This window comes from Mauremys mutica, chromosome 12 (genome assembly GCF_020497125.1).
Source record: "Mauremys mutica isolate MM-2020 ecotype Southern chromosome 12, ASM2049712v1, whole genome shotgun sequence".
Taxonomy (NCBI): domain Eukaryota; kingdom Metazoa; phylum Chordata; order Testudines; family Geoemydidae; genus Mauremys; species Mauremys mutica.
In genome coordinates this window covers 17,983,725-17,999,580 of record NC_059083.1, presented here as the reverse complement: position 1 = coordinate 17,999,580, position 15,856 = coordinate 17,983,725, and the positions used below count along the sequence as shown (strand labels likewise).

General features: G+C 50.3%; 1 protein-coding gene across 1 annotated transcript in view; it reads right to left on the bottom strand.

The window, feature by feature from the left end:
* Window positions 1-2,492, bottom strand: part of LOC123346607 — a 32,333-nt gene extending 29,841 nt beyond the window's left edge. Inside the window, exon 1 of the mRNA XM_044984083.1 lies at window positions 2,002-2,492. Within this exon, the coding sequence (XP_044840018.1) occupies window positions 2,002-2,277 (276 nt within the window). The 5' untranslated portion in view covers window positions 2,278-2,492. The remainder of the gene's footprint in view (window positions 1-2,001) is intronic.
* Window positions 2,493-15,856: the final 13,364 nt, after the last annotated feature.

Genomic DNA, 15,856 nt, shown 5'->3' with positions numbered 1-15,856 from the left:
GCCAATGGGAGCTTTGTGGGAGGTACCTGGAGGCGTGGCAAGAGCAGCACATGCAGGGAACGTCCCTCCCCCTTCTCCGGGGGCTGCAGGGAAACGGTTCCAGCTGTTTCCTGGAGTGGAGCAGCTGGGAGGCCAGGGTAGACTGCGCTAGGTAAGCGGCGCTGGGCTGGAGCTCGCATCCTGCACCCCAACCCCCTACCCTAAGCCCCCTGCCACATCCCACACCCTGACCACCTGTCCTGAGCCCCCTGTGACATCCCACACCCCTCCTGCACTCCCTGTCCTGAGCCAGCTGCCGCACCCCTCACCCTCTTGCATCCCACCCACCAATGCCCTGCCCTGAGCCCCTGCCGCACCCTGCACTCTTTCTGCACCCCCTGGGGGCAGCGTTGGTATGGGAAGGCGCGGGGCAGGTACGATGCCTAATGGAAGGGGTGGAGTGGGGATGGGGCCAGAGGCAGCAAGGGGAGGGTGTTAGTGATGCAGCTCTTGGTTCAATGCACTAGTCCTCATCTGGCCCTCGTGGTCATTTGCGTTTGAGACCCCTGCACTAAGCAGATGTTTTCAAAGAACTAGCTACACTGTGCAGCGGCTGTCAAAAACAGCTAACAGACTTAAGAACGGGAGAGATATTTTCTGTCTTCTTATCATAATGCCACTATACAAATCCAGGGCTCCCCCACACCTTCCATACTGCATGCAATTCTGGCAGCTTCATCTCAAAAGTGATATTTTAGAACTGGAAATGGTACAGAGAAGGGTGACAAAAACGACGGGGGTGTGGAACAGCTTCCATATGAGGAGAGATTAAAAAGACTGGGATTGTTCAGTTTGGGGGAGGGAAAATAAAAAGACAACTGGGGGGGGGGGGATATGACAGATCTATAAAATCCTGAATGTTAGAGAAAAACATATTATTTACCCCTTTGCATAATACAAGAACCAGGGGTCACGCAATGACGCTACAGGCAGCAGGTTAAAAACAAACCTATGGAACTGCTTCACACAACACATAGTCAACCTGTGCAACTCATTGCCAGGGGATATTGTGAAGGCCAACACTATAACTGGGTTCAAAAAAGAGTTGGACCCATCCTCCATGAATGTATCTATCAATGGATATCAGCCAAGATGGTCAGGGGCACAGCCCCATGCTGGGTGTCCCTAAGCCTCTGACTGCCAGATGCTGGGACTGGACAGGTCATTCAATAATTGCCCTGTTCTGTTCATTCCCTCTGAAGCATCTAGCAACAGCCACAGTCTGAAGACAGGATACAGGGCTGTGCGGAGCGTTGGTCTGACCCAGTTTGGCCATTCTTACGTTCATCAGCAAACTCAGCACAAGGAGCACGGAGTCTCCCTACACCAGGCTGCTACATTTCAACTAAAGCCAAAGAAACTAAAGGTGTCAATTCACTAGCAGAGACTGAGGAAGGTCCAGGTGCAGCAGTGCCCAGCCACAGATTCCCCAACAAACAGAGGGGAAGCCCTGTAACAATGACGACACTCACTGACACCAATAACAGAACAAAAAACTCTGGCACAAGCCAGCCAACCAGTTCAAAAAAAGCCAAAACGTACCCCACGCAGAGTTTTACCTCAAAAGGGAAGAGTGCAGGAGACTCCATGAAGACCACTAAGGGTCTAACTATTGATTTTACATGGGAGGTGCATAGACACCACAGTGAAGAGTGTCAGTACAGAACAGTAAAGTGAGACAGGCAGTTCTCCTTCCGGGGAGGGAAACAGAGACAAAGGAAAACACTGATTCCCACGGAGGATGCTCAGATACTGCGGAGGATGGGCAGCACAGACAGGTGCTAGTCACACCACTTCGCCAGCACACAGATCCCATGGGGATGGTGGGTACAATAACCTGAACAACCGCATATGAAATCACAGTTTGATGCCACCACCTTGCAAAGCACCATAAAACTCTGCATCAAAATAATCCACACAGCCACCAGTTCTCAGTGAATGGGTTCTGGAAGAGGCCCTTACCTGGCCTGGCATCCGGTGAGCCTGTTCCTCAGTTGAACTCTGGCCATGCCTCAGTTTCCCCTCAGCAGTTGGGTAATAAATTCCATGTAGCTCTCCACAGTCACCATGGCAACAAGTGTCCTCCCTCTTCTGGGATAAGTGAGAATCCAAACAAAACAACACAAGCCCTTCGCCCTTCCTGGGCCACAGGCCTCTTCCCAGCATCTCCCCTTGGTTGCAGGATTCACAAAAGTCCATAATTCCCACTCCAGGGTCTGTGCACCACTTTCTTCCCATGATGCAGGGGAATGAAGAGGGCAAGGAGATGGTGCACTCTTCCCCTCCTGCCACATGCAGAGTCCTTTACTGGTGTGGTCTTGATGTGGGGGGCTCCCCAACAGCAGGTTTTCGGGTTAACACCCCTTTGAGATGAAAAAAACAACAACAGTCTGAGGTAATCACATGACTCCAGGAGCCAGGGCCCTAGTCTGAGTCGATAATGTGGCCCTGATCAATCCCACTCACAAACAGACTTGCTCCTGCTCTCTCATTACTTGGACAGATGCAGGGTTATAACCATGACAGGTTTATAACCTTTTTCCATACCAGGGACCCCAACCCTTGAGATCTGCTGTCTAACTGGGACCCCACTCTCAAGTAGGGAGGTACCAATGCAGCTGTTTGACAGCCGTTCACAACCCTCCTAGGCTGAGAACACCTGAACCCTATGACCAGCTGTAGCTTCACATCGTGCTCACAGCTACTCATGGAGAGAGGAGCCCACAGCCAGAGAACCTCCTTCCAGCTGGGGGGCCCCTCTCCATCTACTAGACAGACCCACTGCTGGGCTCAAACTGAAACAGCCCTCCAGGTTTTGGGTTAAATGCCTAAATACCGTTGAAGACCTAGGCCTTGCTCCCTCCCAGCTCTGGGAAATCAACAAACTCGGGAGAACAGGGGAGCTACAGAGTGAACTGGTTTGTAACCTTCACCAGAGCAGCCAGGCCTGAATCCCTGGGGTTAGTCAGAAGGGAAGCCACTCACCTGATTCCCGTCTTTTTCTGTGATTCCTGACCCCTTCCTAAGCTATCAGATGTCCCAGCAGACGATGGGCAGCCTAATCCTCCCCAGTAGTGAAACTGACTGTCATTTCCTGGGACGAATGATGAGCTGGTCTCTGAGCTGAACCTGAGGGGAGAGAGCAGAAAGATCCTCTAAAGAATCGATGGTACCTACAGAGAACCAAGACTGGGAACAGAGTTTGAGCAGAGGTGAGCGACTGGACAATACTTATCTGATCAGTCAGTGCTCAGTGAGACTCTGTCCATAGGCCCCAGGAACGTTCCTGCAAAGGAAGTAACAGAAAGTTATTAAGCAAAGCTCAGACTTTAAGGCCAGTAGGGACCATCATGATCATCTAGTCTGACCTCCTGCCCATTGCAGGCCACAGAACTTCACCCACCCACTCCTGTGATAGACCCATGTCCTGAAGATCAAATTAAATAATCCATTGGAAGGAGTTCTGTGGTGTTTTTAGATGCAATGAAAGGGCTGTTTTAAGGTGTTGATCATGAAGTAATTTTATCCCCCAAATTACTAATAGTTTGGAGAAGCACAGATTGGTAGGCTGAACCTTTCCATTGCTCTTATTAATACTAACTTAGTGTCCAGTTATTCTTTTACATTAGAGACTGTCTGGTTTGGCCAATGTACACGGCAGAGGGGCAGTGATGGCATAAATCACATTGGTAGATGTGCAGGTGAACAAGCCTCTGATAGTGTGGCTGATGTGATTAGGCCCTATGATAGTATCCCCTGAATAGATATGTGGACAGAGTTGGCAACAGGGTTTGTTGCAGGGATTGGTTCCTGGGTTAGTGTTTTTGTTGTGTGGTTGCTGGTGAGTATTTGATGCAGGTTTGGGGGTTGTCTGTAAGCAAGGACTGGCCTGGACACAAATCAGACATCAAGAATTATAACATCAAAAAACCAGTAGAACACTTCAATCTCCCTGGCCACTCCATTACAGACCTAAAAATCGCAATATTACAACCAAAAAAACCCTTCAAAAAGCAGACTCCAACAAGAGACGGCTGAATTGGAATTAATTTGGAAATTGGACACCATCAAACTAGGCTTGAATAAAGACTGGGAGTGGATAGGCCATTACACAAAGTAAAACTATCTCCCCATGCTTACTTGCCCCCCCCCCCCCACACACACACACACAGAGTTCCTTACCAATTGCTGGGAATGGGCCATTTTTATTACTACTATAAACTGTTCTTTTTCTCTCCTGCTGATAATAGCTCCCCCTGGCTCAAATAAATGTGTTAGTCTCTAAGGTGCCACAAGTTCTCCTGTTCTCCTTAGAGTGTGTATGGTAACACCCATTGTTTCATGTTCTCTGTATATATCTCTTCCTACTGTTTTTTCCACTCCATGCATCCGATGAAGTGAGCTGTAGCCCATGAAAGCTTATGCTCAAATAAATTTGTTAGTCTCTAAGGTGCAACAAGTTCTCCTGTTCTTTAAACACAAGAGGGGATGAAAACTGTAGCGATCAGAACGTGCGGAGCCCTGTCATTTCCCACCCAGCTCAGCAGGGCCTGGGGGAGGGGTCTCGCCTTCACTCCCGCCAGGCCACAGCCACAGGGCAGGGCTAGCAAAGAACCAAGGCACCACCTACTGCAGCGGCTCTTACACTTTTGTACTGGTGACTCCCTTTCACATAAGGGGGCTCATGCTCTGAGGTTTATCATCAATTAAAAACACTTTTATATATTTAACCCCATTCTAAATGCTGGAGGCAAAGCAGGCTTTGCGGTGGGGGCTGACAGCTCATGACCCCCCCATATAATAACCTCACGACCGCTTGAGGGGTCCCGACCCACAGTTTGAGAGCCCCTGACCTACTGGCTTGGCGTGGGAAATCAACACGAGCCACACTGTGCATGCTCCGTTTCTACATAGCTCGCTGTGCCCCCCATCACCCCAAAAGATCGGACCTGCTCCCCCCATTCGCCTCCTGAAAACAAACCCACCCAGCCTGGTTACAGCCCCCACAAAATATCCACCTGCTCTAAGCCTGGTCCCCTAATTTCCCCAAATACATTCCCGACGTGCCTGGAGAACTGAGCGCCTGGCCCCTTTCACCCAGCCCAGAGCGCAGCTGTTTAAACAGAGTAGTGTTCTTGAAGACGTGAGCATCATGAACCCTTCCCGGCCATCCCACGTGGATGTTGGATCACAAGGGATGTTTCACCACCAGTGCTTGCAGCACCATGGAAAAGTACCCCTTGCGGTTTATGTACTGGGTGCCCTGGTGCTCCAGTGCCAAGATACGGATATGGGTTCCATCTATCGCCCCACCACAGTTAGGGAATCCCATTGCAGCAAAGCCATCCACTATGACCTGCACATTTCCCAGAGTCACAACCTTTCGTAGCAGCAGCTTAGTGATTGCTTTGGCTACTTGCATCACAGCAGCCCCCACAGTAGATTTTCCCACTCCAAATTGATTCCCGACTGACCGGTAGCTGTCTGGCGTTGCAAGCTTCCAGAGGGCTATCGCCACTCACTTCTCAACTGTGAGGGCTGCTCTCATCTTGGTATTCTGGCGCTTCAGGGCAGGGGAAAGCAAGTCACAAAGTTCCATGAAAGTGCCCTTATGCATGTGTAAGTTTCGCAGCCACTGGGAATCTTCCCACACCTGCAACACAATGCGATCCCACCAGTCTGTGCTTGTTTCCCGGGCCCAAAATTGGCGTTCAATGGCTAGAACCTGCCCCATTACCAGCATGGCCTCCAAAGCGCAGGGGCCCGCAGTTTGAGAGAATTCTGTGTCCATGTCCTCATCACTCTCGTCGCCGTAGCTGCTGCCTCCTCACCTGGCTTTGCAGGTCCTGGTTCAGCATAGACTGCACGAGAACGCGCGAGGTGTTTACAATGTTCATGACTGCTGTCTTGAGCTGAGCAGGGTCCATGCTTGCCGTGGTATGGCGTCTGCACAGTTCATCCAGGAAAAAAGGCGCGAAATGGTTGTCTGCCGCTGCTTTCATGGAGGGAGGGGAGAGGCTGTACCCAGAACTACCAGCGACAATGATCCCAGCCATCAAGCACTGGGATCTCAACCCAGAATTCCAATGAGCGGGGGAGACTGCGGGAACTATGGGATAGCTACCCACAGTGCAACGCTCTGGAAATCGATGCTAGCCTCGGTACATGGACGGACACCACCGAATTAATGTGCTTAGTGTGGCCGCGTGCACTCAACTTTATACAATCTGTTTCCAAAAATCGGTTTCTGTAAAATCGGAATAATCCCATAGTGTAGACGTACCCTTAGGGTATTTTAGCTGTCTTGTTGCAGCTGCCCTTTGCTTGGATAAGATGAACCCCTGGGGCTGAGAGCTAGAGGAGGGGGCTGAGCGTTAGTATTGTAATCCAGTGAGATTTAGATTTGCTTTATTTGTATCTTTTCAAAGAATGTGACAAGTAACCAGAGCCTGGGCTGAATTAAAATAGAACCATCACCTCAGTCCTTTCACAACCATTAGTTGTGCTGATCAAACATCACAGCCTGGGACTTGGTCTTCGGCTCAGGTCTGTGCTGCAGTTGCCTTCATTCACCAGCTCCTCCTATGTCTGTCCCATAACACCCTGCCTGGCATCTGGCGCCTCTTTGGGGGCTTAGTTCAGTTTTGGAAGGTAAAAGTCACCTTAAGACTTTGGAAGAAAAAGTGGAACTACTGCTTGGTGGGAAGGGGCAATTACCTGGCTGAGATCCTGTAGCGTGTTGCTGGGCAAGTCCTTATGGGTTCCATGGTGCCACCTGGCTTCCACTGAGGAACATGTTACATGCCTTAAGTACAGCTTTTTATTTACATTGTGGTGGAGCGGCATAAACGGGACAACCCAGGTAATTACAGACCTGTCAACCTGACATCGCTCCCAGGCAAAATAATGGAGCAGTGGATACAGGACACAATTAAGAGTTATAGGAGGGTAATAGGCATTAATTATATTTTTTCCTTTGCATCGTTAAGTAACAGTAACTTAAAATACACGGCTTTGGGCCCCACTGCAAGGAACATAGGGACTGCCAGACTGGATCACGCCCAAGGGCTCACCGTCCAGTCTCCTGCCTCCGAGTCTCCAGGACCAGGTACTTCAGAGGAAAGTGTCAGACCCCCTCAACAGATGTGGGATGATCTGCCCCCACTTTAGGTTTAATCCTGGGCTCTACTAGTTAGAGATCGATCTGATCCCTCAAGCAGGAGGTTTAATATCCCTGCCAAAAAAACTATGGTCATTAATGATAGCAAGCCTGGGTATTCTTGGTGTCCATAGAAACATCCAATCCCTTCTGGAATCTCGTTAAGTTCTTGGCATTAATGACTTCCTGTGGCAAAGTGCTCCAAAGTCTGATTACACCTTACATGAAAATGTATTTCCTGTCATCAGTTTGGAATTTGCCGCCTTTTAACTTCATTGAATGTCCCTGCGTTATGCCTCAGAGATAGCACGCTACCCATCCACCTTCTCTAAGCCAATCATTATTTTAGAGACTTTTAGCACGTCCTTTTTTAACTATCTCCTCTCTAAGGCCTGGTCTACACTTTAAATTGAAATCGACAAAGCTATGTTGTTAGGACGTGAACTAGTCACGCTCCTGGGCATCGTAGCAATGCCAACCTGATCCCCAGAATTCTTCCACCCACCTACCTGCCACCTCTCAGCAAGATGCATTAACTACATCAATGGAAAAGCCCTTCCATCGCTGTAGGAAGCGTCTAGACTGGCACTACAGCAGCATAGGGAAGGCCCCATAGCTTTGTCCATGTTGCACCCATAAGACAGACATGCCCTAAACTAACAATGCCCAACTTTTCAATCTCTCTCCAGAGGAGAATCTTCCCAGGCCCTTGAACATTCCTATCACCCTTCTCTGAACCCCCCTCGAGTACTGCAACATCCTTTGGAGATGGGGTGACCAGAGTTGGACACTCCAGGTGAGGCTGCACCATGGATTTATAGAACATTCTATTTTCAGTGTTCTTCTCCATCCCATTCCTTACGCTTCCCAACATCATCTTTGTTTTTATGACCGCAGCCACTCACTGAGCTTAATCAGCTGTCCATAATCACAGAACCATAGGGTTAGAAGGGACCATAAAGATCATCCAGTCTAGCCCCCGCCAAGGTGCAGAATTTGTTGTGTCTAAACCATCCAAGACAGGTGGCTACCCAGCCTCCTTTTGACAACCTCTAGTGAAGGAGCTTCCACAACCTCCCTGGGCGTCTGTTCCATTGTCCTACTGTTCTTACAGTTAGGAAGTTTTTCCTTGAGATTTAATCTAAATCTGCTACGCTGTAGTTTGAATCCTGTAAGGTGGGAGTAGTTTTACTGTTTCCCTCCAATGTCTGTAACTTTACATCTAGCAACATTGAATTTTATCTGCCATTGTGTTGCCCATTCACCCAGCTTGTAGAAGTCTCTCTGAAGTGCCTCACAGTCCTCTATGGTCCTGACTAACTGAAATAACTTTGTGTCATCTGCAAATGTTGCTACCTCACCTCTTTTGCAGATCAATAAATATATAAGACAACAAAAGACCCACTACGGAACCTTGATGGCTCCACCATTCACCCTTTGCCATGATAAAAGTTGACCATTTAACCCTACTCTTTGCTTTCAGGCCAGATTTTGATCCATGACAATACTTTGCCCCTCACCCTGTGACCACTTAGCTTCTTTAGTAGTCTCTTGTGAGGGACCTTGCCAAAGGCCTTTTGGAAATCTAAATAAATTACATCAAGCTGGTTCTCCTTTATGCACTACTTTATTGACACGTTCTAAGAATTCTGAAGATTAGTGAAATACGAGTTTCCTTTGCAAAAATCTCTGCTGGTTAGACCCTATCAGATCATGATCTTCCAGATGTGTTGTCATTTTATTCATAATTATTAATACAACCAGTTTGCCAGGCACAGCTGTAAAGTTCACAGCTCTTCAGTTCCTTGCATCACCCCTAGAGTGTTTTTTAAATATAGCTAGAACATTTGGTACCTTCCATTCCTCTGGAACAATGGCTGGTTTTAATGAAAGATTAAAAAGTTTTGTTAGCTGTTCAGCTACTTCATACCTGAGCTCCTTCACAACTCTTGGATGGACCATCTGGGCCTGGTGCCTTGTTATTCCGATGAGCAGTTTGCTTCCGCACCTCTCCTTGTGTCACCTCAGTCTCTGAAAAGACCTGTCCTTGGTTTCCAGAAAAGACCCCCACGTGTGGCCCCTGGACTCAGCTGTACTCCTTTGGATTAAGTGTGGGGGAGAACTTTACAGGCCATATTCAGCCCTGTGCTATATTAGTGATGGGAAGTCTGCATCAAGGCAAAATATCCAAGCAAGTTTCTCTTCCAGGGGACTTGCACCTGGTCAGTGCAGTCCAAACGTGGTCCGTAGTGGCCAGGGAAGATGCCCAGTTGATGACTGTGTATCCCCAGAGGTAGCCTCCATTGGCAGGTCAGCTGTAATGCCCTGGGCTTGCTTTCAGTTTGCAGAGAGAGAAGTGTCTCATCCATTTGCAGCCTGGATAAAGATGACAGGAGCATGTCCTGGTGCCAAGGCAGATGTCACAGTGAGGACACCGAGGGTCCTAAATGAACGCTGGGAATTCCAAAACGAGTCACCTGAAAGACTGACTTGGTAACATCAACACTAACTTCACAGGCCTGGGAAGAGAACAGAAGACAGAGGAGATGCAGATTAACAAATCCTTCTTTATTACTACTATTTCCTTTGGGGTAGCCCCCAGGAGCCCTAGTCAAGGACCAGGACCCCACTGAGACGCATACTGTACAAACACAGAACGAAAAGTGGCCCCTGCCCCAAGGAGCTGTCATTCTAAGGAACAGCACCACACTTCTAACTTCTGGTACCAAACTACCTGTGACTAAAAGGGTCACGGCAGATGTGCCCTGCCAGCAGCATGAATAACTTGAGAATTGTGGATTCTCAGAACGCTAGGGTAGCTTCTGTGGTGACAGCCCGTTTGGATCGATGGCCTCAATTTTAAACAGATGCCCCAGAGACACGTCAGTTGGAAGGGCCTTTCAACCACAAGAGAGAAGTTTTAGCTGCTGCGGGACAAAATGTTCAGAGTGACGTACTACAGTGTCACAGCACAAATGCAAAAAAGATGCTAAGTGACTATGATTTACTGGACCTAATGGGGATTGCTTAGATGTTGCACTTCCCTTGCCTTCCACCCACTGATTCCCAGCTGTATCGACACCTATCAAGCTGCGCATCTGATCTAAAAAATATTCCACCTTCTTGTTGGAGGCTCTAGAACGTTACTGGGCTGTTTACAAACACAAACACACACCACAGCAGCCCTTGTGAAACTGTCTCCTCACCCTCCTATGGTCATGATGTGCACAGGAGAGTTACACTATCCACACAGGAGTCAAGCAGCTTACTCCCTACCTTGCTTTCTTTCAGGTGCAACCAAATAGTGCAATGCAGCCACAAGTATCCAGATCACCACTGCTGTGCATCACTTTGGTGAACCACAGCAAGTCCCCCCAGGGTGTCAGCATTACCCCACATTCTAGCCCCTCCTCATGTCATCTCTTTTCTAAGCTGAACAGCTGTAATAGTTTTTGTCTCTCCTCATATGAAAGCATTTCCATACTCTTGATCATCTCCATTGCCCTTCTCTGAACCTTTTACAGTGACCAGAACTAGACATAGTATTCAGCACGTGGGTGCACCATGGATTTATAATGTAGCACAATATTTTGTCTTATTTTAAAACTTCTAAAACAGAACTCCCAGTTAAATCAATCACAGAAAAAGGAATTTCTTTGACCCAAGCTCAATATAAGAAAAGAGTACTGGGAAGTTAAGTCAGAAGTGGATCTAGCTGCTCTCATTTCTCCAGTAAAAGCAGCAAAGAATTCTGTGGCACCTTATAGACTAACAGACATTTTGGAGCATGAGCTTTTGTGGGTGAATACCCACTTCGTTGGATGCATTTCTCCAGTGATCACACTCATAATGTACCCTTTCTGTACAGTGCTGCATTAATCTTTATTTAATCTGATTAAATAAATTCCAAATGAACCAGCTGACCTTTCACATAATTAAATGTGAACATGTAGCACTATGATAATGATGCCCAGTGGACTGTGCCAAAACATTAAAAATTCTGCTCACAATATTTTAAAATTCTGTACATTTTGTCAAAATAACACAATGTAATCACACCATTTTCAATTATTTTGGTAATTTATTTCAAAATATCTGCCAGCAAGTATGTCTGTAACAAAATAGACACCCCGCCCCCCAAAAAAAAGAAGATTCTGGTAATTTTTTTGACAAATAAATAGATTTCTTACTAGGCATATTAATACAGAACTTTGAGTAATTCATTTAAATTAAAATAATAATAATAATAATTGGAGATATACCAATCTCCTAGAACTGGAAGGGACCTTGAAAGGTCATCGAGTCCAGCCCCCTGCCTTCACTAGCAGGACCAAGTACTGATTTTTGTCCTAGATCCCTAAGTGCCCCCCCCCCAAGGATTGATCTCACAACCCTGGGTTTAACAGGCCAATGCTCAAACCACTGAGCGATCCCTCCCAATACAGAATTACATTTCTTGTACCCATCAGAAGCAGTGCAAAGGCTTGGGGGAGTCAGGGGTAACGGAGGAGCAGAGGGAAGGAGCCTGGAGTGAACCTGGAGGGTGTGGGTGGGAGACGTATGGAACAGGGTTTCGGGGGCCAGGAGGGGCGTGGGTTGTTAGGGAGCCTTCCCCCAGGCAGACCCCAGCTGACCCCAAGCATCTCCTATTCAGTCAGGCAAATCTTCCCCTCTCCCCACAGCCCCCATCCCCACAGGTGTCTCTAGCTCCCATTCCCCGTCCCAACACTGTCTCCTCATTAGCTCCTGAGCCCATGCCCCAGTCTGTCCCCACGCTACTAGCCATTCTGAACCCCAGTCTGCGACCCCCCAGCAGCCCCTGTGCCCCACCCTGGCTCCGTGGGCAGGATGCTGTGATGAACTCCTGCTGTGGGGGAATTCTGCACCACTGCTCAGGCACAGATCCCCCCCACCCCGAAAATACCTTCTGCCCCGAAGTGCTGCAGCTCCGCCTTTTGCCCACCAGAGGCCGCGGTGGCGCCAAAACAGCCAGCTGCTTTCAGACGTCATTCCCCGCCCCCAAGTGTCTCTTCTCTCCCCCAGCTCCCCCTCCCCCCACACCCCCATTTCCCCCGCACCCCGGGCAGGGTCTCTGCCTGCCCCTCCCCCAGCATCCCCCGCCCCCAGGTGTCTATTGGACGGGGTCCCGCTCCCTCCCTTCTCCCCTCATTTCCTACCCCCCAACACACGCCCTACCCCGGGCTGGGCCTCTCTAGCCCCGGCCCCGGCCCGGGGAACAGACACTCACCGGGGAGGCAGAGCAGGACACACAGAACCTCGCGGGCTCGGGAGCAAAACCAAATGGCGACTCGCTCCGAGCTCGGTAGGGGGAGGCGGGGCCGTGAACGCAATATGCAAATTATATTCAGTCGCAGCCTGGGATTGGGTGACAGGCCAGGCGCGGGGCGTGGCCGGACAGGCGGCAACTGCGCTCACGCGCTGTGTGAGGCAGACCCAGAGGCGGGGGGGCCTCTCGCCTCTCGCCTGTTCCCCAGAGTCGCCCCTCGGCCGCCCCAGCCCGGACCCCTCAGCGCCGGGCTGCTCAGCGCAGGGTGGGGTCCCGGGGACACCGGGCAGCCTGGCCTGGGTTGGAGAATAGAAACGGGGGGCGGGAGCCAGGCCCCGCCCGCAGCCCAGGTTGCATTATCACAGCACAAGTCTTGTGTAACTGTGGGAGTGGGGAACCAAGTGCTTCTAGCAATGGGGCCAGCCCCAGCCTGCTTGTTTGCGAGTGACAAGTTCTTTCTAAAGAATCTGAAACTGCCTGTGGTCCGTGATCTGCCCACAGCTGCTCTCTGTTTCCTGTGCTACAACTTCCACCTGCAACTTAGACTCAGACTTTAAGGTCAGCAGCATGGGGCACGGGTCACTTGCTGGAGGATTCTCTGCACCTTGAGGTCTTCAAACCACAATTTGAGGACTTCAATAGCTCAGACATAGGTTAGGGGTTTGTTACAGGAGTGGGTGGATGAGATTCTGTGACCTGCGTTGTGCAGGAGGTCAGACTAGATGCTCATTCATAATGGTCCCTTCTGACCTTAAAGTCTATCAGTCTATCAGAAGGGACCATTATGAATGATCATCTAGTCTGACCTCCTGCACAACGCAGGCCACAGAATCTCATCCACCCACTCCTGTAACAAACCCCTAACCTCTGTCTGAGCTATTGAAGTCCTCAAATTGTGGTTTGAAGACCTCAAGGTGCAGAGAATCCTCCAGCAAGTGACCCGTGCCCCATGCGGAAGGCGAAAAACCTCCAGGGCCTCTGCCAATCTGCCCTTGAGGAAAATTCCTTCCCGACCCCAAATATGGCGATCAGCTAAACCCTGAGCATGTGGGCAAGACTCACCAGCCAGCACCCAGGAAAGAATTCTCTGTAGTAACTCAGATCCCAACCCATCTAACATCCCATCACAGACCACTGGGCATACTTACCTGCTGATAATCAAGATCAATTGCCAAATTAATTGCCAAAATTAGGCTATCCCATCATACCATCCCCTCCATAAACTTATCAAGCTTAGTCTTAAAGCCAGATATGTCTTTTGCCCCCATCACTCCCCTTCGAAGGCTGTTCAAACTTACCCAGGCCTGGCCAACACAGTCAGGGCCGGCTCCAGACCCCAGCGCGCCAAGCGCATGCTTGGGGCGGCATGCCGCGGGGGGCGCTCTGTCTGTCGCCGGGAGGGTGGCAGGCAGCTTTGGTGGACCTCCCACAGGCATGCCTGCGGAGGGTCCACTGGTCCCGCGGCTCCAGTGGACCTCCCGCAGGCATGCCTGCAGATGTTCCACTGGAGCCGCAGGACCAGCGGACCCTCTGCAGGAGGTCCACCGGAGCCGCGGGACCGGCGACCACCAGAGCGACCCCCGCAGCATGCCGCCGTGCTTGGGGTAGCGAAATTACTAGAGCCGCCCCTGAACAGTGTTTTACCAGTCATATCACACTGACTTAGTTCCTGCGGCTTTGTGGTGGATGCTCTTCCTTCAGTTTAGATCTGGCTTATAGGTTTTAGTTTGTGTCAGTAACTGTACAGCTCTCCCCCGGTGGCACTAGCTACACCAGTACAAGGCCCTTTTATAGTGGTGTACAGGGGCGGCTCTAGAAATCAGGCTGCCCCAAGCAGCGCGGTGTGCTGTGCCGCCCTTCCCCGGTCCCGCGGCGGGTCCCCTCTTCCCGCGGCTCCGGTTGAGCTCCCGCAGGCATGACTGCGGCAGGTCAACTGGAGCCCGGGACGAGCAGACCTGCCGCAGGCATGACTGCGGCGGGTGTCGTGGTCCCGCGGCTCAGGTTGACCTGCCGCAGTCATGCCTGCGGGAGCTCAACCGGAGCCGCGGGAAGAGGGGACCCGCCGCAGTCATGCCTGCGGCAGGTCCGCTCGTCCCGGGCTCCGGTGGACCTCCCGCAGGCATGCCTGCGGCAGGTCCACCGGAGCCAAATGCCGCCCCCCCCGGAAAGGGCCGCCCCACGCGCCTGCTTGGCGCGCTGGGGTCTAGAGCCGCCCCTGGTGGTGTAACTGCATCCAGACTAGGGGGGTTGTATGGGTTTAGCTATACCCGGGTAGCTAAAGCGTTTGATTTTTGTGTGCGGACAAGCCCTGAGGAAGTGGTAGTGGGGGTGCAGGAACTGGGGGAGCAGAGCCAGCGCTGGGTGTAAGAAGCCTGAGCAATTGCTACGTTCCCTCCTATTGTCAGCCAAGGTGACACGATGATATTGTGTTGCTCATTCTGCATTCTTTGAAGCTGAGTGTCAAGCTTGCCTGTCATGGGCCGTATCCTCACAGATCATTACGTCCAGCCCGGCAGCTTGTATGTGCCGCTTGATGGAATCCTTGTAGTGGAGTTTGGGACAGCCAACCTTCCTACTGCCTTTTTCAAATTCGCCATACAGAACTCTCTCAGGCAGTCAATTGTTTTCCATACATATGACGTGGCCGACCTAGGTGGAACTCCTTGCCAGAGGATGTTGTTAAGGCCAAGACTTTAACAGGGTTCTAAAAAGAACTAGATAAGTTCATGGAGGGTAGGTCCATCAATGGCTATTAGCCAGGATGGGCAGGGATGGTGCCCCTAGCCTCTGTTTACCAGAAGCTGGGAATGGGCAACAGGGGATGGATCACTTGATGATTCCCTGTTCTGTTCATGGCCTCTGGGGCACCTGGCATTGGCCACTGTTGGAAGACAGGATACTGGGATAGATGGACCTTTGGTCTGACCCAGGATGGCCGTTCTTATGTTAGATCAGTTGCCTCCACGCTGGCATGGCTTCCACGCTTGGCATGGCTGCCAGCCGTAGTACTTCATTGGTGGTGATTTTGTCAGAGCATTTGGTTCCCATTCTGCTGCACAGGTGGTGGTGTCACAGGCAGTTAAGCTTTTGGCTATGATGATGATAGAGGGGGCAGGTCTCTAATGAGTGTAGAAGACAAGGGAGCAGAGCAGCTCTGTAAACTTGGCATTTTGTGGACACTTTGACCCCCACCCCCATATCTTTACCATAGTTTTTGTAGACTTTTGCTTATTATTATTAATAATATCTGCATGAGGGGTGCAGTGAGGGTGCTAAGAAAAAAACACCTTATTTTTTAAATACAAAGTTGGGAACTCTACGAGTGCAGAGTAATGGGCAGTTCTCTTTAGTCTGAGTGAACTGTTGTATGA